Source organism: Cuculus canorus, chromosome 1 (assembly GCF_017976375.1).
Source record: "Cuculus canorus isolate bCucCan1 chromosome 1, bCucCan1.pri, whole genome shotgun sequence".
In the NCBI taxonomy this organism is placed as follows: Eukaryota; Metazoa; Chordata; class Aves; order Cuculiformes; family Cuculidae; genus Cuculus; species Cuculus canorus.
Genome location: NC_071401.1, coordinates 119,866,779 through 119,891,564, shown reverse-complemented (window position 1 = coordinate 119,891,564; position 24,786 = coordinate 119,866,779). Strand labels below are relative to the sequence as shown.

The 24,786-nt window shown below is 47.0% G+C and overlaps 1 protein-coding gene across 1 annotated transcript; it reads left to right on the top strand.

The window, feature by feature from the left end:
- The first annotated feature begins 4,099 nt into the window (after positions 1 to 4,099).
- DRD3 (dopamine receptor D3) lies at positions 4,100 to 20,151 on the top strand. Its single transcript, XM_054078646.1, has 7 exons — positions 4,100 to 4,184; positions 6,505 to 6,796; positions 13,303 to 13,415; positions 14,613 to 14,755; positions 15,837 to 16,033; positions 16,925 to 17,270; positions 18,122 to 20,151. Exons 1-7 carry the CDS (start codon positions 4,180 to 4,182, stop codon positions 18,316 to 18,318), a joined length of 1,293 nt encoding a protein of 430 aa, XP_053934621.1. The 5' UTR covers positions 4,100 to 4,179; the 3' UTR covers positions 18,319 to 20,151.
- Positions 20,152 to 24,786: the final 4,635 nt, after the last annotated feature.

Sequence of the window (24,786 nt, the reverse complement as noted above, 5' to 3'; positions counted from 1 at the left end):
TCTTTCCAGGCTGCAGGAACTGGGAATAGGGAAGGAAAAGGCTGAACAGAAGGGAATCAGTATTGGCAGGATTTGAATCTTATTTGACGTGAGCTGTGGTAGCTTCCTCCCATTTCTCCAAGAAGTCTGTCCTGGTTCTGCAAGTTGCTGTGCATACATTAGCCTGAAGCTGCTTGAGCTGCCTTTTGGTCGCTGCTGCAAAAAGAAATTAGTTTATTGTAAAATTTAAAGCAACCAAAGGTGAATAGCCATATCCTACTTGGATGGTATGGGTATGAACTTCAATTTCATCAGAAGTTTGCAAGTTGTGCCAGCCAGGAAAGTTCTGTTCACTTTACAACCAACAGGCAAGGTTATTTTCACGACAGCATGAAATTCACGTTTGGAAGGGTTCCCTGTAGGTGTATAGTCCAGCATCTTGCTCCAAACAGGGTCAACCATGAGTTCAGATTAGGGCTTTATCCAATCAGGTCTTGAAAATCTCCATGGATGCTGAGTATTTCAACAATTGTAATTGCCAGAGGGCTTTATCCAATCAGGTCTTGAAAATCTCCATGGATGCGGAGTATTTCAACAATTCTCATTGTCGGAGGGATCCTGGCTTGCAGGATGAGTGATGTAGGGTTTATTCCACCTGAGTGGCACATATTTGTCTCTGCACCTCAAACACTGGCTGTAGTCACAGCAACCGTAGTGTGAAAGCACAACAAATAATATTTGCAAAAAAATCCTTTAAGCCGCAGAGCTGCAGAGAACTAGATCCAAGGCAGAGATGGCAAGCTGGGGAGTGAGGAGCTTGAGAAGGAGCAGTAGTAGGGGAAGAGAAATAGGCTGGGTGAAGTTGCTGAAGGTTTGTGAACTGGACAGGATGCTGATGTTGTGGCTAGAAACCAAAGAAAGAAAGGCAAGCACAGGCTAGAGAGAGAGATACAAGGTAAGAGCAGTGCAAAAACACTCAGCACAGAGGAATGTTGGGACTGATAGGCACAAAGATTGGGGAAAGCTAAGGAGGAACACTGAGACTTAGATAAGTTTGAAATTTTTATCAAAGAGCTTTGAAGACACATAGGAAGGAAAATAAGAATTAGGGGAGTTGACACTGGAGATGGAGGCAGAGAAACAGGCTGGAGAGGATCCAGAGGGAATGGGTCGTGTTTGGGAACAATGGTTTCTCTCAACCTTCTGCACATAGGGGCAGAAAGCCTGTGATGGCGCTGGAGATCCAGGAGCTTGAGCAGTCTGCTTTTAGGATATACTGTGAAACTTGTTGGCACAGTCTCTCTTTTTGAGGTTCCCACAACTCACTACTGACACATTTCTCTGACCTGCTCTGGTGATACCATGTTGTCACAGCCAAATGCAACCCCTCCAGTGTTTAACTGGGGCAAATATACAATGGTTGATTGGGGGTAGGAAGAAGAGTTTATGAGAGGTGTTGCACTAAGGAGGATACTAAAGAAGTTGTAATGTTAAAACAAAAAAAAACCCACTGCAAATATCAGAATCAAGATTGCCTATGCAATTTTAATTCAGCTCTGCCTGTGCATGTGGGACAATCTAATCCAAATAAAACAGTTGTATGGATTATTGGATTATTATCCTACTCCACAAGACCTCTGCCACAGAGCAAACACAAGAAAGTCATTAAGTTCCTACCCCAAAGGGCCTCCAGTCTCAGGAAAACCAGACAAGAGAGTGTGAAGGGAGACACCAAGGAAGTGAAGGAGGTGGGGAAGGAGCATCAGTGAGCATGAGTTTAACAATTTTATTCCTTTTTTCCTCATGTCAGAGTAATATTAAGGAAAGAGATTAAAATTATTTAAGCTAGAAACAAGTTTCACAAGCTCCTACTGTCCCTCCATTTTATTAATTTGAGCAGGCTGATGAGGACATGTTGCTGCAGACCTCTCAGGAGGATAGTAAAGGAATGCGGTTCTCACAATGGATGCCTCTGGAATGGGTGGGTACCATGGATTAAGGGGTGAGGAGGCTCCTGAGAGATCGGGAGAGGCTCCACTGGCATGTAAGGAAGGGTGAGAGGCAAGGTTTCAACACTGGAAGATAAAGATGTGTGTCAGAACAACAGTGCTTTTGTGTGTAAAGTATTGGGTTCCCCCTGCTAAATCCCTGCTAGCTCAGAGAGGACCGGCAGCTGTAAGATAATGTCTCTTTATCAATGGTTGGTTAGCTGTTACATTGAAAAGAGGACATTAGTAAAGTGCATTGCAGTAGTGCCTTGTGGTCCCAGCATCCTAGAGTTGATATGAACAGCTTGATGGCCACAATCCTTTGGGAATTGCCTACAAACTGCATTTTAAAAAAACGCTAAAATGACTCCAGCTGTTTGCAGCAATCTAGCCCCACTGTGAGCAGCCATGCTTACTGGCCATTTGCACCCAGCCCATAGCTCCCACAGCCCTCGCTAGACAGAAGCTGCATCACTGTGTGTACTTTTCCTTTTCCCTCCAGTTTTAATGACATTAGTGTGGGTGTTTTGGACTCATTCCAAGTTCACAGCTTAAAAAAAAAACTCTACTGGGAATGGGTGGGAGGGCTTCCCCTCTGCCTTGCCTGCATCAGGCACAGTTAATAAATGCGCTGCCCTGAAGGTAAGCAGTTTGGGGTGGACAACAGCAGTTCAGCTGGACATATAGAATATAACCATGGTAATGCAGTTCATGTCACACAATTTTGGAGCTCCCAAGGGTACCTTGGGATCTTCATGGGTCATTCGGTCTATAACCTGGCAGCTACATCCTTCATCAAGGACACAGGCAAATGCGTCACCTGTGGGGACTATGCAATGACTCATGACACGTATCCAGTACCATCCACTGACCTGTCTTGGGGTAGTCATGGCCTTAGTTAAAGGTCTTGGTGCTGATTAGTCCCCGTCAAGCCCTGCATGTGGACTTCCACCGTCCCCAGCCAGGCTAAAGGCAGTACTCTCGCACCACTCACGGTTTATGGGTACAAGTGCTCTCTACAGAACTTCTCTCTCCTACCACCCTTATCCACAAAGAGATTATATTGGATAGCTGAATTCAGGAGACACAACCCAGGCAGCCAGAATCCCAAAACATACTTGTGAAGGTAACTAATTTCTTGAAAACAAATATGTAAATGCTGCTTTCTGCAGTATCTCCTCTCCTGCTTTCTCATCTACAAGATAGTCCACGGCCACTCTGATGAGTGAGTGCATAAAGGGGAAGAGCACTTTCCCTCCTCCCTGCTGGGGCTGCAGTGCTGCTCCTTCAAGTCTGGAAAGGGAAACTTCAGCCCCACATCTGATCTTCCTACGCTCTTGTGACAACCCACAGTGTGCCTCAACTTGCTGTGCCAGAGTGGACGGTGGGCATAGCCCAACCCTGGGTGAGAGAAGACTCAGTGAGAGAAGACCCAGTGGGACCATTCATACCCTGCAGAGCCCTCTCAGAGACTACAGCCTGAAAGGGAACTAATCCTCTGAGACTTGGTCACCGACCTCCAGGGAAGCCACATCTCAGAGACAATGGTTGCAGTCATGCCGTAGCCAAGGTAGACGCAGCGTGCTGTGCCTACAGGAGGAGGACGCTTCCCCAGCCTCACCTTCTTATCCAGCTTTCCCCCTGGTTACCCAACACTCTTTCATCTCAGATTTAAGGTAGCTTAAGCAAAGATTTCTTCAATTCTCAACCTTTTCAAAACCGTCTCTCCTTTGATTGTTTTTCAAACTAACACTTTTTCAAGAGGGAACTTTCTCTCCCGAGCTGCGTTCCCGCAGCATCTCCTGAAGAGGTTCCCCTGTTTGCCTCCCAGCACACGGCTCGGGCAGCAGCATCTCCCCCTAGCTCTTCCACCACACCCGCGCTTCGGAGCCAAGCGCACACCCAGAATTTCGCCTTCCCACCTCCCCGCTTCGCCGCCCGGGCAGGAGCAGGTCAGTCCCTCGGCAAAGCATCCCTTTGCCGTGGCTCCCGGCTCCGACATTCGCCGAGCCCCACTCCGCAGCGTCCCTTTGGGATAGAGGGGGGCAACCGCTGGGTGACCGGAGGCTGGGATGGGGTCCCGGCGGGGCAGGGAGGGTGGGAAGGAGCCGGCCGGTCCGGCCCCGCCCCGCGGCTCCGCGCCGGGAGGGCGGCAGGAGGGAGCGGTGGGACCGGGAGTGGGACCGGGACCGCGGTGCCACGACCCGGCGGGATGGGGTAAGTCCTGATTCATGTCCCTCTGGTCCCCTTCCCTGCAGCCCCTCTTTCCCCTGCTTTCCTTTTGCCCCGCACGGTGGGAGCCGCGGAGCTGCCGCTGCCGCTTGGGCGCGGGAGCAGCATCCGCCGCAGGAGCGGGACCCATAGCCGCTGCCACGCCTGGACCCTGGACCCTGGATCCCTCCCCTGCTCCCTGGACCCTCCGTCTGAACCTGCGCCAGGACCTGCCACCTGCACCGGGACCGTCCCGAGGCTGAGACCTCCGAGGGCACCATCCCTGGGGGGGCAGCATCCGTGGGCGAGCAGCGTCCCTGGGGGAGCAGCAGCATCCCTGGGGGAGCAGCATCCCTAGGGGAGCAGCATCCCTCCCTTTCCTCTTCATCTGAGGCCGTTGTCCCGGCTGCAGCTTGCAGCATAAGTGCCCCGGGTGGTAGGCATCTGGTACCCTGGTGTCCAGGTGTGCCTGTATCCCTGTGCCCTGGTACCCCAGCACATCAGTATCCCGGTACCCTGCTACTCACGTGCTTTGGCAGCACCTTGGCCGCTGGCAGGGGAAGAAGAGCTCGGGCATGTGGGGCAGTCCAGGGCTAGGGGTCCTGGCAGGGCTGGAAGTGGTTAGGTGGGAGGGATCCCTGGTGTGGATGACTGGCCTCCGCGTGAGAGCTGAAAAAAGTACTTTAGGATATAAGGGGCAGGAGACAAGGCAGGAAACCCACAGGCAAATTGTGTGGTGTGGTGCCTTCATCATTTTGTTTATACTGTGCGTGATGCCCTGTCATGGCTTTGCTTATCAGCTAGGCAGCTTTTTTTCCAATGCCACGGAACTAGCCTCTCATGGCCCCAGGCAATATGGATTTCCCAGAGTAGGAGCTCTGTTGGTGCAAGGGATGCTGCAAAATAAGTCCTGTATTTGGGTGGCTCTAGCTGAACTGTTTTATGAACAAAGAGTCCTGGACTCAGCAGTAGTGCTTACACTATGGGAAATCTTTTCAATTCAGGATTCTTGACTTCTTTAACAGGGGCGTGCAGAAGAAAGAGAAAGAGAGACAAACAGAGGCATTTTCAAACAGCAACTATGCCATAAGAGACTGTTTCACCTCTGTCCCAAGGGATCTGTGTTCATGGGACAGAGGGAAGTTCAGTTTCCGTCTCATTCATCCCTTGTCCTCTCCCAGCTACAAAGCAGCAGGGGCAAGTGATACCAGTTTTTAGGATAAATATATGCCAGGGGGCTGGAGCAATTTATACCCACTGCACAGCTGCTCTTCCAGGAGTGTGTGCATCACAGATGCTGATTTTCAAGAGATGAGGTGGAACAAGGACTAATGTTTATACCATCAACATTGCAATGTTGTGTCCTTTCCTTTTGTACCTGTCATATTGATGATGAGTTCCGCGATGGGAGCACGAGCAAAGAAAGAAAAAAGTCAGACACAAGACATTAAATGTCACACAACAGCCCTAGGACAGCAGCCTTCATATACCTGGAAAAAAATCATCCTCCTTACAAATCAGGGAAGGGTAGATTCCTGAGCACAATGACAAATCCATTGTAAGAAAAAAAAATAGAGAGTACCCTGCAAGCATCCTTCTATTGTTTCATCCCAAATGACAAGTTAATTTGCTCTTCAGCAGAGGAAGCAGCTCTTCTGGCCAGGCATGGAAAATGCAGAGTACAATATGGGTGACAGAGGGGCAGCACTGACAGTCGAGCTTTGGCAAGACAGGCAGGGCTGAAGCAGAAGGCCTGGGACAGAAACACATTGCAGGAAAAGAGTAATTCAGTAGGTGGTGCTTACTGCCAGGCAGCCAGGGTTCAAGAGGCTACTTGAGCGTTGCAGGTGCAGACTCTCTGCCAGACTGCTGAGCACTCAAGTGTCTGAAGTTATTGAAGAGTTTTTTTGATGACGAAGGGTGGGGGGGGTCTGCACAGAAGAAAAAGACACTGGTGCTAAGCTTCCAGCCAAGACCTAGTTTGGGTAATTGTGTTGGATCTTCCTCGGAGCTACAAATTATTGTCCTTCAGACTGTGCTCTTTCCAGTTGACTGTGATATGGCTTAGGTGCATCTTAAAGCCATTGCTGCTTTCCATACAGCTGCAATGGCTGGTAAAAGGCACCCTTCAGGCGCACACAGGACATTAAATCTTGCATTTTTCTCTTGCCTTAGATTGAATGAAGAACCAAGCAAGACTTTAGGCAAAGCTCTGCCCATATATGAGCAGAAAAAAAAGAAAGACCTCTATAACTGGCTTGAAATAGCAGTCATAAAAGAAGTATCAGTCACACTCTGATTTTCAGTCATCTCTTTCTCTTTGCAGCGGTATGCTCATGGCTCTCTTCACAAGAACTAGCAGTTATCCTAACATCACTGACCCCATTCCCTGTGGGGCAGACAACACTACAGAGCCTGACCTGCCACACTCGCATGCCTACTATGCCCTCTGCTACTGCATTCTCATTTTGGCTATCATCTTTGGGAACGTGCTGGTCTGCTTAGCCGTGCTGAAGGAACGCACCTTGCAAACCACAACAAACTACCTTGTGGTGAGCCTGGCAGTGGCGGACTTGCTGGTGGCTACTTTGGTGATGCCATGGGTGGTGTACCTGGAGGTGAGTACATCTTAGGAAAGATTATCAGAATTGAACTTCAGTACAAGCTCGCCAGCATTAGTGCATGCTCTCAGGATGGGCCAGTTCTGGTTCAGATGAAGTCCATTCATATTCTAACACTCCGGCTAGCTCTGGAGCACTCGTGGGGTGCGTGGCAGCCTGCAAGGTCATAAAGGTGACTCTTGTATGCTGGACATATGCACTGTAGTCCCACGTGTAAGCAGATACCCTGAGCCTTGCTCTTCCTGGCAAAGCACAGTCTTTCTGAGCTTGAGTGGCAGCTGGGCTACAGCCAGTGATGTAGGCTGTGGGTTCTGATGTGCTAATACCGCTTTCATCTGAGCATCCTTCTAGCTGATTCCATCAGCCAACAGGGTTGACAGTGAGCACCATGATGATTCAGGAATAGAGGATGAGCCAATAGGGTGGAAATACCTTGTAGGAACTCAGAGCGCAGATCAATCCCTACTCATGCTGACCAGGAAATAACCAAGGGCAGTCAAATCCTTGTCTTCTGTGGAGTTTAAAAGCCTTGATATCCATGGTGTTAGGCCAGCTCCAAGCAACATTCCCCAAGCAGGCTGACAAAGAGATGAAGCTGAAGATATCCTCCAAAATTTCTTTAAGTCATGTGTGCATTTCCACAATAACTTCAAAGGACTCACCAAGCCCTTGATGTCTTATTCTCCATTTTCCTCATCTTTGTACATCGAGACAAGTAAAATTGTACTGGTGTGACTGTGCGCAGGATGGCCAACACCATCAGATACAAGGCAGCAAAGGTGGAAACCAAATTCCCCCACACTGTGGCAAAGTCCTGGATTACTTAAGCCATTCCTGGAGCAAATATTTTTACCAAAGTAAATATATGCAGGTATGCTGCAGTTGATATTTTCATCTGTTCTCTTCAGCATTTTTGCACTAATTCCTGAAAGTTGGTAGGTCTAGAAAAATTAAAGTTAACATCTATCAACCATAAGCTTTCAGCTAAGCCCTAGTACCATGTTCTCATGCTAACAAAGACAGGATAAGCCTCTGAGCCATGATCCCTCTGAAGCCTCATGCTCTGTCTGAAAGGAGTAAGCTGGGATCTGACTGAAGGGTAGGGTAAATATTTTGTTGGCAGCTGCCCACCTTTGGCTGACCTCTTTCCCACTAAACAAATCAAAACCAGAAGCAGAGAGAGGAATTTTAACTTGTGCATATGGGCTGTGCAGTGCATGAACAGAAAGTAGGACAAGACAGGACAACACCAGCTATATGGGTCTGGGAGATTTGATGAAGTAGAGGGGACTGGCAGTGGCCTACAACCTTCCTCTGCCACCATAGTGTGTTGAACAGACAAAACAGCTCTAAGCTTTGGCACCGAGCCTTGGCATTTCGCTTGTGTTAATCCAAGGCACTTGTCCAAACTGTGTTCACTGCAGTCTAAGCAAGGCTGCAATTAAAAGAAATGAAGGGCTTGCTCTGTATATGATCAATATTAATAAGGGCATCGATGGTTAGTTATTTATGTATAGCATCACTGTGGATGAAAAGAACTAAGAAAGCATCATGATATTGCATGTGTGATCATGTTTCTGATGAAGTAAGTAGCAATATTTAGTCTAATCTATCTGGAGAGGTTCTGGAGCTGGCCTGCAGAATGTTTACAGCTCAGTTGTGTAATCAAATGATTAAAAAGCAAGGAATAAGTATTGGGGGGGGGCATCCCAGTAAGATAGAATTAGACTCTGCAATTTAGTTGCAACTAAAAAATATTATTAAATTCAAATATTATTTCAGACCACTCATATAGGAATATTGCATCGCCTGAAGCGTATCCCAGCATTTAATAAAATCACAATATGCTTTGCATTAGAAAAGACGCTGTCTCTGTGGAGATGGTGGGAGTGAGGGACATCTGTGAAGCGGCCTCTGCCCCATGAAGTACTGTGGCCACAGTTTGTGAGCACCACAGTAGATCCATTCCCTAGTTGTGTTTGTAGACCCATTTAATATTCATTCCCATCTGTGGAGCTTGAAGAATAAAAGTAGCTGATAAGAGTCACCCAAACAAAAGGGAGAACTCATACCTATCCCAAACTCAGTGCAGCACTGCCAGCATTGCACTGTATTTCCTAGAGAACCAGGCTGTAGGACTCCAGCAAGACTAAGATTTGAAAAAAACGGTTCAAAAAGCCCCGAAGTAGTTGAGATATTTGCTGCTGTTTATGGATCAACAATGCTACCAATGAAGCGGAAACGGCAACATGCTTCAGTACACTCCAGGCCTGGAAATTGCCAAGAAATCATTCAGTCTCCAAAATTGTGTACAATACCTATTCATCTACTGAATGTTTGCCAAGCCAGACACCTGAAACCTGGCCAAAATTTATAGAGAAGCTAAAGGTGGGTGAATACCTCAGATAAAAATGTCACTTGTGAACTTTGTGCTTTACACTCAATTTTCAGCGCCACTTGTGACCCAAACCTTCTCCATGAAACTGTCATTTTATCAGTCATGCAAACTAGAACTATCTCTTTCTGAGAAGCTTTTTGGGAAGGCTGTGACAGAGCAACAATAGGTACATTTTATAACCTCAAAATCCGTATCTCCAGCTAATGAAGTTTCTGGCGCAAGAATGCTGTCCAACACTGTCTCTCGCATGGTATACTAACACTGCTACTCCAATTCTTTACTGACCTTCAGTTCTGTGGCTGGTGTGACTACTGAAGCTCACTAATGTTTCCAAGGCAGTAGCTGTGGGTATCTTGCTCACTGCAGTTTAATGACATTAAATACCATCATGCTTATAGTCAATATATAAATAGAGGAGAACATATAGCAGCATGGCCTATAGCATCCTTCTTAGTCTTCTCCAAAGGCAAAAAAAGCTTCAGAAGGCAGTTGTCACTGAGGTCTGGTCTGTAGTTCTGTTCAGATTATACAAGAGTAACGGTGTCTCTTCTGTGGCTCTCATACCAGAGCAGTGAGACCTACTGCTGCTCTTTGAGCTCAAAGAGCTCACCGGACTACCGTCAAAGGGAGGACAGGTAACTAAGTTACTGCAGCTCAGCAGTTCACCCCTTGTCAGCTGGTCCTTAGTTACTTTTGCCATGCAAAAGCATAAGCAACCATTTCATAGCTATGAGGAACTAATGGCACTCCCAAGCAGAATGCTTCCTTAAACACAAAATGCTTAAGTGAGCATGCTTAGCCAACTTACACCACCTGATGCAACTTCACGTTCATACTTTATTCTCTCCCATCCAGGTACTCCTCAATACGGTATTATTATACAAATCTGATTTACACAGTCTTTTGCTTACTTAGGATTCAGGAGAGCAGTGGATTTGAATAAATTTATTAATGCACAATGATTTTTAAAAAAACAAATGGAAGATTTCCTGTAATTTTGGAAAGTTAAAAATATTAATACTGCAGTTTGGTAGATAAAACAGACTGGTCATCAAGAAAGATAAGGTGAGAACCTAGCCTGGATAGCCTATGGGGAGCTCTAGCATTGTCTTTGACAGAGCCAGGATTTCATCCCAAACTCTATTTCCACTTCTGTTGCACACACACTGAGTGGTAATGGGAGATTGTATCAGCTCGTCTCTCTCTGGTTTGCTTTCATCAGCTGTAAGAGAATAATATTTGACTATCCACCTTACCCAGGCAGTTGTGAGGATTCATTCAATTAATGTGTGATATGCTTTGAGGTTCCTGGACAAAAGGCACCAGAGGGATAAAGCATAGGTACCCCGCCAGCAGATGAAAACCAGAAATGCACACTGGCCAATTCTAGGTGCTGTGAAAAAGATAAGCAGAACATAGCAGAAAAGGAAGAGCAGAAATATAATTTAAAAAATTATGAATGAGGCTGATAATAAAATTGCTCTTCTTCATTGTTAAATTCTGGAATAAATCTAGGGTTTACATGCCACAGAGGTAGATCTTAAGTACTTCAGCAGAGCTGCTCCTCATTTTAGAAGTTGTGACCAGTAGAAGTAAGGATGGGTTTTTAGCCCAATGTTCTGATCTGTCAAGCATCCTCTTCCTACAAGCTACAGCAGCTGGGCTGATCTGAATGCATCATCCCGAGAAGGTTCACTTCAGAGCCTTTCCCACCACCATCATCTTCTTCAGCTTTAATGGTTCTCATTCCCAGTGCTTCTCTCCAGGCTTAGTGTTTGAATGCATATAAGTCCTTGGACACCCCTCCAGTTAAGTGCTTGCACATCTGCTGAGCTAGCAGCAGCTGGCTTTCATGCAAACACCTGGCACCAGCTTTAAACTCCGCTTATCACACAAACACTGCATTGCATTTTTGTCTCAGAGTACAGAAACACTCCTTACTGAGTCCCCCTGCAATGACTTCCAGAACTTTTACTTTTTATTTATGACCACTTTGAGGTGGTCAAGCAGGCCTCAAAATCAGCAGCTAAAGGAAAAAACAGTGTGGCATTTCTTTGAAAAATGAATCTACCTATTCAGGTCCCTAATATCAGAGGGGCAGCTTTTAGTTTGCACATCTTGTACCCCACCTTATTGAGGCAGAAAAACTCTAAGGATTGTTTTTCCTTTTTTCCTTTGCTTGCTTCTTTTAAAATGAAAAGTATCAGAGAACTGAAGACGGCAACACAGTTCCTTACTGCATTTTGCAAGCCAGCTCCCATTTCTGTCCCCTGCATTCACTCAGTATCAGGGGGTCTAATGGAAGACTGTCTCATTCAGTACCTGACTTCTGACACATAGCAGCTGGGTCCAGCAGAGTACATCCTAAAGAGATGCAGATCATCTCAGCACGCTTCTGTGCCCATGTGCAGGAATGCTGGCATGATCAAAAACATTTGATTTTCTCATGATCATTTCTTAAACTTCCCTGAAAACAACCCACACAGAGTGAGTTCTTCATTTATACATGTGCTTCTCTCTGCAGGGAACTGCATCCTTCCTAAGCATCAACACCTGCTGCAGAGTTCGCCTTAGAAACCAAGATTACTTGTGGCACCCTTTCCAGCCTGATCTGTGATGGGTATTTTTGAGTAGGTCTTGAAAACCTCCAAGGATGGAGCCTGCACAAACTCACCAAGCAACCAGCTCCACTGCCTCACTGTCCTCATGGTTAGAAAGTTTACCTTCATAACCAGCTTGAACCTTTCTTCTTTCAACTTACTCCTGTTGCCTGTTGTCCTCCCACAACACACTGCTGTGAAAAATCTGGCTCCATCTTCTTAGTAACTTGGCTCCAGTCTTCTTAATAACCTCCCACTCAGCACTGGAGGACTTCTGTTAGGTTCCACCCACTCAAAGCTACCTCTTCTCCAAGCTGTACAAGCCCTGTTCCCTTAGCTGCTCCTCACAGGATGAGTCCTCCAGCCCTCAGAGACTGTCTTGGAAGGACTCATTACAGTTTATCAATGTTTTTACTGTGCTGGGGCCTCAAAACCAGACACAGTGCTTTAGATGTGGTCCAAACACAAGCAGAGAGGCCAGGAACTAATATGAGTTCCTGGTAGCTTCCCAGGGTTCAGGTGAACCACCAGGATCCACAGGGTTGAAGGCTAAAATCCAAGCTTTCACCAAGTAAGGACTTTTCTCCCTTTTTCTCTCCTACTCCCCATTCTCCAATCAGCACAGCATTAGATTTGTTTGCTATACTCATCCAACACATTTGTCTGCTGGAGGGCACGCTTGCTACCTCCTTGTTCATCTCTACCTACATGGAACAGCTGCTGAGGCAGAACATCCACTCAGTCAGTCTATCATCCCAGCCCCGAGGAGAGCAGTGCCACACAGTGCTTGGAGAGTATTCTTGTCAGTCAAAAAGGTCATTATGAAAACTTGGCATCTGGGCCAAAAAAAAGTGTTTCACCGTCACAAAGGCTGGCTACTGCTAAGCTTTTATAATATACACACTTCAGATCAAAAGTTCAAAACAACCAGAAGAATAGCTTGACATGGTAGCAAGCCAAAACCCTTTATCTGAATAGCTTGTGAATTGTCACTCAGATCTAATAATCAAAATTTGTAACTGAGATAAGAATCCAAATAAGGCTTTGGAGAAGCCTCAGGTCCCAGGTCTCTGTTTCATACATAAATGCATAACATTTGCAGTACTTTTCCAGCTCACTGCCTTCAAGAGAATTCTAGCAGCTAAGCTGAGAAACACTTCTAACCCTTAGATTTTCTCAGGTAATCCTTAGTCAAAAGACATATACAGTGATATCAAATTTAATTCAGTTTATCATGCTAGGCCTTAAGGAAAGGGATAACTTCTATCTATTTCTTCACCCTGCCTCCATCTGTAAGTGTAACTAAAGGACTGAAACTGAGGTGTGGCTCCTTCTGCATGATGTACAGCTGTGTTACAACATTGTGCCTCAGTTTCCCTCAGTACATCATAGTGGACATGAACTCATCTAGCTGTTGAGATACTTGGAGGAGAGCACCTCCTTATATGTAACTTACCAGAACTCGGTGCAGAACTAGGCTGACGGTTTTGTGGTTGCTGCTGCAGGTGACTGGAGGAGTCTGGACTTTCAGCCGCATCTGTTGTGATATATTCGTCACCATGGATGTAATGATGTGCACAGCCAGCATTTTAAACCTCTGTGCTATCAGCATTGACAGGTGAGAGACAATAGAATCCAGGGGAATAGTCCGGAGTTGGGGCTCAGTCACACACCCCTAAGCGTGGCAGGGACAAGGAAGTGGGGTTTGCACAGGCAGCATCGGTGTCCTCAGGAACACAGACCTTCCTGTCACTATCACTACTGCTATTAACATCGCTCTGCCTACCGTGTGCTAGGAGATGTTGGTGCTCAGGAAAAGGGCAGAGATACACAAGCAATAAAGGTAGGTGGTTGACCACCAGTAGGTAGGTAGTCAACCACACCCTCATTCTTTTTGAAGACAGGAATCAGAATTGGTCATCTAAGAGTGTCTCAAAGAAGGCTTCTCCATCTAGAGGCCTCAATTATGAAGTTAAAATAAACAAAATCCTGCCAGATACACAGAGAAGTGAAGATTATTTCTGCATAAACTTCAGCCTTACCCTGTTTTTCTGTGTCTTAAAACTGAGCCTATTCTAAACAATACTGAGGGGTGGGAGATGAGACTTCGGCATATGTGGTGCTGTTCAGTATTGAGGAGGGGGGAAGGAAAAAAAGCCTGTATGCTGTACCTTTGTAATATGTGCTTCAGAGGTAATTGTACGAAGCAGCTGGTTTGGTGTTCCTCCGTGACAGCCTTTATTCCCATTTCAGTCTAGGTCCGTCTGCAAGGAGCAGCCCTCCAGACTCCTGTGCCTTCCAAATGCTAGGCTTGTCAAACTGCATCCCTTGGGGCGCTTTGGCAGCCAAAGGTCCTGGACACTTACTGTGGGCAATCTTCTGGCTGTCAGTGGGGCTGACACCAGAGCAAGCAGCTGAGGCACAGAGCATAGAAGGCTGTGGTTGCTTCAAAGACTGCCCTTTTCCAGTAGTACACATATAACCTTAGGGGCTTGAAGAACGGGGGTTTCCTGCAGTTTTTAGACCCATCTGGTGTCCCAAACCTTGTAGCTTCACAATGCCAGCAGTTCTGCAGAGTGTTTCTCCACAGTGCTGCCAACTAACTCTGATTTCATCTGTTCCTCCCCAACACCCTGCTTACCATTTCTACAAATTACTGATACCATCATCTGACTTTCTCTCCTTTCCTCTTCCATTTCTTCAACACGTTCACCATCATGTTTCCTATGTGGCTTTCATTTCTCCTTTTAAAACCTGGTCCTTTTCCTGCCTCCATTCTTACGTCTCCTCTTTCTGGAGCTGGTTTGGTCTGCAGATACACAGCAGTAGTGAAACCAGTACAGTACCAGTACAACACTGGGCAGAGTTCCTGCAGGAGAGTCTCTCTGATGATAGCGATTGTCTGGATGCTGGCATTTGCAGTGTCATGCCCTCTTCTCTTCGGCTTCAATACTACAGGTAGGTGACATCCCGAACAGTAGCACACAGGGAAGAGTTAGAAATGGAGCTGCTTTGTGTATGGCCAGGTCATTTAACATGTACCCTGCAGACTTTTCAAGTTACAGGAAATTTTAGGGAGCTGGAAAGCACACTATGAAGGGTGAGATAGATCTCCAGTGCTGGAAAGCATTTGTGCTCTTGTTTCTACACTTGCCGTTTGCTCGGGCAGACACTGACTGTTGCTCTGAGGACAGACCTGCCTGTTTTAATGCCAAATCAATGTCCATCAAAGTGTCCAGGTCTGCAGATCCCCTCAGACAATCACTCTGTGCACACAGACCAGACTTACTGCATCTTGCCGATATCAAATGGTCCAGACACACAGTTTGAAATATAATACAAGACACATTTTTAAACAGCAAGGATTGCATGTTGGCACTGTTTGTGGGAAGCTTCTTTCTTTAGCTGTCTGCTTCCTCACCTAATCCCTGGAGGAGAGCAAACAATTTTGCCTTCTCCTTGGAAGATGGTTGATCTTTCTCCTTCCTCTCACCTAGGGCAGCCCATTTTCCCCAGAGGCAGAGAGGCAGGAGAGCCTTCCTCTCCCTGAGCCACAAGCAGCTCTGCTCCCTGTCCATTCTCTATGCAGTGCTTGAGGCAAGAAGCAGATAAGGGAAAGAAAGTGCTTCTCTCCCCTGCAGCCGGGTCCAGACAGATGGGGGTGAAGGTACGCCTCTGCAAATAGACAGCTTAGAGGCTGCCAGAGGAATGGGAGAAAGGACGAAATGAGAAAGGATCCTCTGAGAATGGATGGTAATAGAGGTGAGAAAAGAGAGCAGAACTGTTGAACAGAAGTGCAGGCAAATGCATGTTGGGTTATGCTAGATGGCCCTAGAGAGTCCATTTTAAGCATCAGTTAGGTGAGCGGGTAGGCCACAGCATAATTTGCAACAACAGAGATAGAAGGTAGTTGCACTCTTTAGACTGCCTTTGTCTCCCGGCCATTTTCAATTTGCTTTGCCAACACACCAGAACCTCCATATACTAAAACAAAGCAGTTCAGCCACTCCTCTCTCTCTCTCTCTTTTCTCCTCCCCAGGGGATCCCAGTGTCTGTTCCATATCCAACCCTATTTTCATCATCTACTCCTCTCTGGTGTCCTTCTACCTCCCCTTCATGGTGACCCTGCTGCTCTATGTCCGGATTTACCTCGTGCTAAGACAAAGGCAAAAGAAGCGAACCCTCACACGGCAGGGCAGCTACAGCACGAGCACAAAAATGTCTTATGTACACAAAGTAAGAGCCACATGAATGCAGTAGGAGCTGTCAAAAAAAGACAGGGCATGCATCATCTATCCTCCTCAAAGGGTCAAAGCACAGAACAGAAAGCATAAAATAGGGACATGGCATGTTTTCATCCCATCCCTCACTTATACACCATGCTATTTGAGATGCAGAAGCTCCATTTAAATCCTTTTCAGTCTCTAGAAAGAAGATATCCTGGTGTATTTCTACCCTTTAGAACCAGACAACTAGAAGAGAGCGCAGCCTACTTCAATGTTTCTTCAGAGCGGTGCTTTCTCAGTCATGCAGAAGTCTGGCTAATTTCTTCATTTATTGATTTTAATGTCCTAATTTATTGATTTTTGCTCTATGAAATTTTGTTCTCAGCGCTTCACAGGCTTTAACCTAGGGTATTTACAAAAAAAAAATCCCTCTTCATTTGACAGACTTAGGAGGTCAAAACGCTCATGGTGAATGGAACATTTGTTCCACTGACCTTTTTAGAGGAGATATCTGCAACCATGGGAACCAGCACAATGGATTGAAAGGGATTGGCTGGTCAGGCATGTCCACTTGTTTTACCCATTTTCTCACAGTGAAGCTACATCAAAAAAAGGGTAGGGAAGTTGAGGGGAGTAGGGCCAACACAAAAATACAAGTAAAAGGGTAGTAGAGCAGGTGTTTCAGGTCTTCTGATTCTCATGCTTCTCCTTGGAGGGAAGGAGGTTGATTTGTCTGGTGCTGGCTTACCCCTCTGACAAGCCAAGGTCAGTCCAGAGGACGTGGTATAAACCTAAGAAGCAAGTGGGGCTAAGTGGGACTCATACAACTTTCCTCAACATCCTTTGACCCCATGAATGGTTTGGATGGTTCCCAGGTCTTCTGTGGCATCCTTTTTTGCAGGAACACATGGAGAAGAAAGCTTTACCAAACAAATGCCAAGGCACGTTTCCCCCCTGCCTCCCACTCAAATGTTCAGGACAGCAGATGTCTACCAAAAGGAAGCTGCTGACTGTCTTCAGCCTGCAGCGCTACCGCAGCTTCTGCCATGATGCAGCCCTCACAAGGACACCAGGAACTACTCAACACAACAGGCTGGGAGAGAGGAGAAAGGGTATGAAGCCAGAATTGGAGGTACGGAGTCTCAGTGGTGGAAGAACTGTCAGCTCTTTGAAGCTAGCACACCAGCAGCCCCGGCTGATCCAGCTTCGGGAGAGGAAAGCTACACAGATGCTAGCTATTGTCTTGGGTGAGTGAGTGCTGCTCTGACTAATGGGGTGCAAGGGGAGATGGTTTAGGACTTGCAAGAGCAAGGAAACTCCTGGTACAATACTGAGATTAAAAAAAAACCACAAGACAGGCCCAGACTTCAGCTGTCACTGCTCCACGAACTCAGGAGAGACAATAGTGGGACATTTAGAGACCTAGGGGAAAGCTATTAAATGAGTGTTTTATTTGTCACATTTTGTCACTCTTTAGTTTTAAATCAGTGACAAACAAGCCCTGCTAGGGAGGGCAACAATCAACACCTTTGCTTTCCCTTTTCTTTTCTTTTATTATTATTACTATAAAGCTGGAACAGTCCTAAATATCCATGTATATGCATTAGCTTTTAGCTCCAATTCTGGAAGGAGAAGCTGAGGCAAGGAGCAGCAAAGGAACTAGCTCATAGATCTGGATAGAGAAACCAGGAGCTTTAGCTCCAGTTACGTGCCATGATCACCAGACACACTGCTTCCCCTCAGTAACTCAGCACTAGCAGGGAAATAACACAGCCTTTGTAAGTGATTATAAAACAGCTAAGGCAGCAGTCTTTCCCTCTAAGTTGTAGCCACTTGAGTTTGACTGTCTCCAGGCCACTTCTGAAGCCCTATCCATTCACCCATCCACCCATGCATTCACATAACTGGTCTCAGGGAGTCTGTGCTCTTGCCAAGTCTCTCTGTATCAGGAATAAATGTCACCTTCAGTGTTTATGAAATGCAGACAACTGCGTGGAAATAGTAAGAGGATGAAGAGAGAGGGCACAGGTGCAGGTGACTTTTCAAGTGGTTGCTTCTCTGAAGTCATGGGTTGTTTTCTCCCCTTCTGTAAACCCAGGGGCATTCATAGTCTGCTGGCTGCCATTCTTCTTGATTCACATCCTCAACGCCCACTGCCCATCGTGCCACGTGCCCCCGGGGCTTTACAGTGCCAGCACCTGGCTTGGCTACGTCAACAGTGCCCTCAACCCCATCATCTACACAACCTTCAACACTGACTTCCGCAAAGCCTTCCTCAAGATACTCTGTTGCTGACCAGGGCCACTGCCGAACTGCAAGGGCTGTGGTTTGCAGGAGATTCCTTGGTTGGGGACAAGGCACAGGGCCCTCCCCTCCCTCTGCTTTGCAGGCTGTGGAGAGTGATGCGCTCCCTTCAGCTGTGAACAGTAGCAGTTGGTGAGATGCGGTGACTGCCGACAGGCAGGCACCCTCTGCACCAGAGAGAAGAGGAGCAATGCACCCCACCTGCACAGCTGGCTTCCCACACCGAGCCTCAATGCTCCTGCTTGAGAGAGTACAAGTGCTTCCCACTTCTGGGGAGGGAGAAGTAGAAGACACAGAGGCAAACCAGTGCATCCTTCAGCGCTGGACACAGCAGCACTGAAAAGCAGACCTGAGCATGTGTGGAAGATCAACCACCGCAGCGCACTGTCCCTGAGAGCTGCCAGGCTCACTGAACAAATGTGACCCTAGTGGACAGCTGACGTCTCTCATTTCCTCCACCTACGTGCTGGGAATGCATCTATCCAACTACTGCTGGAGCCTCAGCCTGCAGAAGGCACCCAGCTCACGTGCAACAGTCTTAATAAGAGAGCAGAACATGACCGCTTTGATAAGGATCCTGATCCTTTCAATCTGCAGCCAAGAGAAAAAAATTCAGCAAGGAAATGCTGATGGATAAATAACAACATCCCTGTTATCTCCATAAAAAAGTTTGCCCATAGAACTGGGTCAGTCTCAGTGCTTGTGAAAATTTCCCCAAATGCAAATGAAAACTTTTCCTGTGCTACCAGCTTCTATTTCATTATTCCTCACAAGGTAGAGAGGTGGCTACCATCCCTCTGGTAGGACAGATTCCATGAAAAGTGCAATACTACTGCAGTGTTCCCTCTCTTCCTAACCCAAGGACCAGTGACAGATTGGCCCCTACTTAACTACAACAGATTAGCCCCTGCTTAAGTACCACACACCCAGTCATCTACAGGGGCCACTAAATAATGAACAAGGCCAAGGATAGCTCCAGTCGTGTCTGCAATAGATTCAAACCTAGCTTTTTCTGCTGGGGCAGGTTGCATGCACCCTGTCTCAAAACTTCATGGTCTCTTTGGAACTAATCTCCATTTGTGCTCCTCTCCTCATCAGGAGCGCTGCTAGATTAAGTGTTTGTTCCATTTGACTGCTGCGATAACTCTTGTTACGGCCCATGCCTGTGGGGGAGCTGTTTCTGTAAGATCCCTCCCAGTAAGAAAGGACATATGCCTCAGGATCGGACCCAGGACTCTCCATGGCTGCCCTCACTGATACACCTGTCAGCACACAGGGTGTATGTACATCCCAGTTTCCAAAAGCTGGAAAAATACAGCCCTGCCAGTTTCCTTTCCCAGTGATTTTACAAAGCCACCTCCAGTAATTCCTGAATGAAAACACCAGACAAGCCCTGCCACACCATGTCAGCTGGCCTCGTGTTGGGGCACTCTAATGCTCTCCTTGTATAGACAAACCTGACCTGGGACAGCCTCAGCACATTTCTCTCATTCTCCCTCCTCGCTATACCAGACCAGAGGCTCCATCTCTCTCTCTCTCAAGACTAGGTATAGCTGTGCTGTTAGCTGCCCTCGTTTGACAGTATTGAGCGTAACTCTGTGTGCTGTCTCTGCCTGTGTCCATGCTCCAGCTTTGCTGTCTAGGAAGGGCTTCTTCTCTTTCCTAGCATAAATCCAGACCCTTTGTGCTCTGCCTCTGGAGCACATAGCAGAGCTCTATCTCTTTTTTTTGCTTGTCTGGGTTTGGGGAGGAGTTGCTCATGAACAGCATGCGTTGTTTACCTGGGGAGGTACCCTCCGTACTGCATTGTAACTGCTTTAATCCAATAAAACATGGATGTAATTGGAAGGTTTGGTACCTTTGTGATAGATGTAGACCTTACATAAGCTCTCTCTCACCCATTGCCCTCTTTATACTTTCTCTATACAAAATGATCATCTGCCTGGACACCCACAAGAGGTCTTTATTATTATTTGCATTTTACTTGCAACTAGGAAAGAAATCAACAGCTGCTGTAAGCAATTCTAGCAGATGGATACTGAAAATATGGTCAATTACCTTCCTAATTCTGCCAGGCAGGCGTTCCATAGTGTTACTCCATCTGCTCAAAGGTGCTGGACAACACAGGAGGTACATCAGCAACATCTTCAACTATAGCCTGCTATGGACAGGAAGAAAAAAATAAAAAAGGAAAACCAGCACCACAAACCCTACCCACAATTTCAAAATCTCAACTCTGAAAGAAAGCAACCTCTCTCTCTCATTTTCCCTCATTTGCTTGAGCTCCATGCCCAGTTTTACTGTGGCAATATAAACAACAGGTGTCCTCACAGGAAAGACCAAGGAAGAAAAGCATTCCAAAGTGCAGCCAGTTGACATCCCCCAACCCTGTCTTCCCAGCAAGCCAGAGGGACAGCTGAGGATCACCCCAGGACCTGTCCTTCAGAAACCCCTAGTCATTATTCACAGTAGAATAATCTATACTACCTCATTTTTTAATTGAAATGCCTCCTCCTAACCTTTGTTTTCATATTCACTGTTTTTCTCCCCTGGCTCCACAACCAGCTGGGACAGGTGGGCCGTGACTCTGCTCTGCTGAAGAACCACAGCCATTGTATAGGGTTTCGTTCACGTGCTGATATTCAGATTAGAAGACCCTTTGGAGAATGCAGAAAGCTCCCCTCCTGCAGAGAGAAAGAGGGAGCTCGGACACAGCCACAGGCTGTAAATAATTGCCAGTGTCAGGGCACCTGCTCTGACAGCACAGCTGGGCAGATGTGCAGGTGCAGCAAGGGGTCCTGCAGTCTGTGCTCACCTTCACTCTGCTTCACCAGGCAGCAGGGATGGAATACCTAAGGTCGCCTATGCTGGATGTCTATGCTGTAACTGATCCAGCAGACAGAACAGTCAGGAAGCATCTCTGCCGCAGCTCAGGAGAGTTAAGATGGTTAGGAAACAATGGAGAGCTGGCAAAACCCACTGGGAACAGCACCCCCACCCCCCAAGGTACAAGGCAGCCATCCAAGTACTGCCTGTCTAGACTCAATTACAGCACACCTGAGAAATGGACTGAAAAAACAGCGTTTATCCCCTGCCTCCACCATGTCTCCAGGCAGACCTGTATCCCAGCTCACAGAGCCATAGGCTCTGACTGAGCTGCAGGCACCCAGACGAATGAGCTGTTGCGCTCACATACCCCCATGGCTTTCTCAGCAGCTTCACGGTGAGTTACACTCGCACATGTTAGCAGGCACTCGCAGCTTTCTTGCAACGCTGCACACTGACTCGGACAAAGCCACCAAGACCCTGATCTCCTCCACACATACCTCGGGCTCCCAAGAGCTGTATCTGTGGTATATGTGCCATATGTTGCATGCATCAAGTTTACTGCTCCTACATGCAATGCTGCTCTTTGAGGGCTCTTAAACAGCACAACCTACCCAGGCGTGCGTGGCATCTCTAGTGATTTCCCAGGAGGGATACAAGAGACCCTGACCTGAAGCTCTGAAGCACTTTAAAACTTTTAGAACATAAACTAGAAATAAAATAGGTTATGAAACCATCATTCAGAATAAGAGTTTTTTCAAAGCGCATGGTCCCCCACCCAACTCTAAATTGGCTTTAGAGGACAGTTGGACAGGCAGCAACCTACTTACCATAGTGCCTCTCAATCTCCAAACTCTTCTCAGGCTTCTGTGCAGTAGCCATGATAGCAGAGTGTATTTAAGGTGGGCACTGGTCCTCTGAAAACAAGGCAAGGCAACCCACCTTGGGCAGCCCTCAAGTCAGCCCTGCAAGTATGGCAGGCAGAACTACACAGAAAGCACCTCCATAGCTCAGTGCCATCCCTTCACAGACCACCAAAAGATTCTATTTCAGCTTCAATGTGGTGGTTATTATAACTACTTCTGTGGCTTACTTGGGTGCAGGTGCAACAGGAGATGTCCACCACAGATCAGAGCCTTACGTGTGCCCTGCCCTGGTTGTGTTCTCATGAGCCATGAATTGAACTTCAGGTCTAGCAGCAAAAACACAAGTTACTCAAGTTACTAAAGCTTTAAAGGGTACCAGGCACCAAACCGAAGCCATCCAGAGCTCAAATCAGCAGTGCTTCTGTTGAGTTTACATAGTAATATGTAAACAGAGAAGAAACCATAAAACACTCCACCCATTCAGAGGCAGCAGCGGGCATGACAGGCACCAGGTTATGCAAGTCTTTAAGCCGGAGAGCAAAAAGTCCCATATGGCAGAAAGTAATATAACCTTCCATGAGGGAAGACAAGGAAATGATGGAGGAGGCAGGTTTCCCCCATCAGCACGACCCCACTGCTCTGCAGGTGACGCTGCTCAGCTAATATGCTCCAGGGCACTTTGCAGCAGCTGTTGGACTCATTGTCTTAACAATCCAAGCTGCAGCCAGACATTAAAAAAAGACATTTGTCAGACTACAAGGACAAAGCAAAGTCTTGCAGAAAACCTTGCTTCCCTAGGTAATCCTCCCTAGACTCAGGGGATGGGCAGGCCAGCTACTCAGCTGGACTCAGCTGGACCCCACTGTAGGGCTAAGCACAAGCCGCTCCCCCATAGTGGAGATTACATTTGGAGTGTGCCATATTGCAGCTTCTGTTGCAGAAGAATATCTTACCCTTAACAGACATGTGAGCAATCCAGTTTATGGTGTTGGAGAAACTGTATATAGGGACTAAAGGTGTTATTACTATGGGTTAGCATAAGGCTGTTAGCATAAGCATAGGCCGCAATATGAGGTAACTGTAGGTCACATTTAATGCCACTGAGGTAACTGTAGGTCACATCTGATGCACTGGAGTGGGGAAGTTGGCAAGAGGAAGGACGGCTCCCGGAGGTGGAGCCTGGATTTTGGCGGGTCACCGACGTGGCGCAACAAGCTAAGGAAGCCAATCGCGATTTGTTACTATGCTCATGTTTAGTTAGTTTAAGCCAATCAGAGATAAGTGTGGTTCATTTGTTTGTAGCAAAGGAGTATAAGAGTAGCTATCTGGGTTCAATGAAGTGTCAACATTTTGATCACGGTGGTCTGCGTGTTGTCCATTTTTCTCCCCCATTCTCTGAGGGGGATCAGAGTGATCTGGGGACCTGCTTCCCCAGGATAGTCCTCTGCCCACAGCAGAGGTCAGCACAACCTGCTCAAGCTAGCAGCTCCTCTCAAAGGGGCAGTCTTACATAAGACAGAGCTTGGTTTAAGATTATTTCAAAGCAAAGCCTTGCCTCAGTCACTGTTACTGACGTCTTGAGAAGAGGAGGCTGAGGGGAGACCTTATTACTCTCTACAACTACCTGAAAGGAGGTTGTGGAGAGGAGGGAGCTGGCCTCTTCTCCCAAGTGACAGGGGACAGGACTAGAGGGAATGGCCTGAAGCTCCGTCAGGGGAGGTTCAGGTTGGATATCAGAAAAAAATTCTTCACAGTAAGAGTCATTGGGTACTGGAACAGGCTGCCCAGGGAGGTGGTCGAGTCGCCTTCCCTGGAGGTGTTTAAGGAACGGGTGGATGAAGTACTTAGGGACATGGTTTAGGGAGTGTTAGGAATGGTTGGACTCGATGATCCAATGGGTCCTTTCCAACCTTGTGATTCTGTGATGGTTCCTGAAGAATGTCTAATTAATGTCAGCGTTTTGAGGAAGAATCAACAGGCTGCAGGCTGCTGATGTGGTGATGCTCAGAAAACTACAAACAGGGATTGTGGACACCCAGAGGACACTGATGCCAATCTGATTAGTTTCAGTCAAGTGTGTGATGGTTTGTTTATGAAGTGATGACAGGCTCTGGCAGACTGCAGCCTGCTCCTGGCTGTGAGGTGTCTCACCTTCCAAACAGAACGGGCACGTCAGATCTTTCTCAGCTCAATACAAATACCCCAAATCTGAATTAGCCATTGAGCGAAACATTGAAGTGAACTTTTCCTTACCTAATGGTAATAAAGAGTTAACATAGTTACCTCTCCTGTTGGTATCTGACCACCTCACCTGCTGTCTTAAGAGCAAAGGGAGGCCCACAAGGCTGCAGGCAATTCAAGGTGTGAGGGATTTGAAACAGTACTTCTTCAAAGTTCGCATCAGCTGTTGAATGGCATTGAATAGGAGGCAGAATATGTATCCCAGACCAATACTGTCTTTCAGTCTCAAATGCCACTGATCCATCTGGGCACTGTTACTCTGTTACTGTTTGGAAAACAGTCAATCTCAGCTCAAGACAGAGTAGTGACCTTTCTTGTTCACCTTTCCTTGGTTTTATACCTCCTCAAGCACCTGAACAAGAGCTCATCAGAGCTGATGACAACCACACATTTCCCCAACACATTTCTCGTTTCTCCTAGGCCCAGGCAAAGAATTCTCCCGAGCCTTCTTCATGATTCTGGCCACACATCAGCGAATCTTTTCTTGCCAGACACTGGTGTCATCTCATCCCTGAATGCCTCTGGA

Bases quoted from the DNA above. Each gene is read 5' to 3' on its own strand.
- DRD3 (XM_054078646.1), top strand. The intron at 6,797-13,302 runs GTGAGTACATCT...TTGCTGCTGCAG, and splicing joins CATGGGTGGTGTACCTGGAG to GTGACTGGAGGAGTCTGGAC. The intron at 16,034-16,924 runs GTAAGAGCCACA...CCTTTTTTGCAG, and splicing joins AAATGTCTTATGTACACAAA to GAACACATGGAGAAGAAAGC.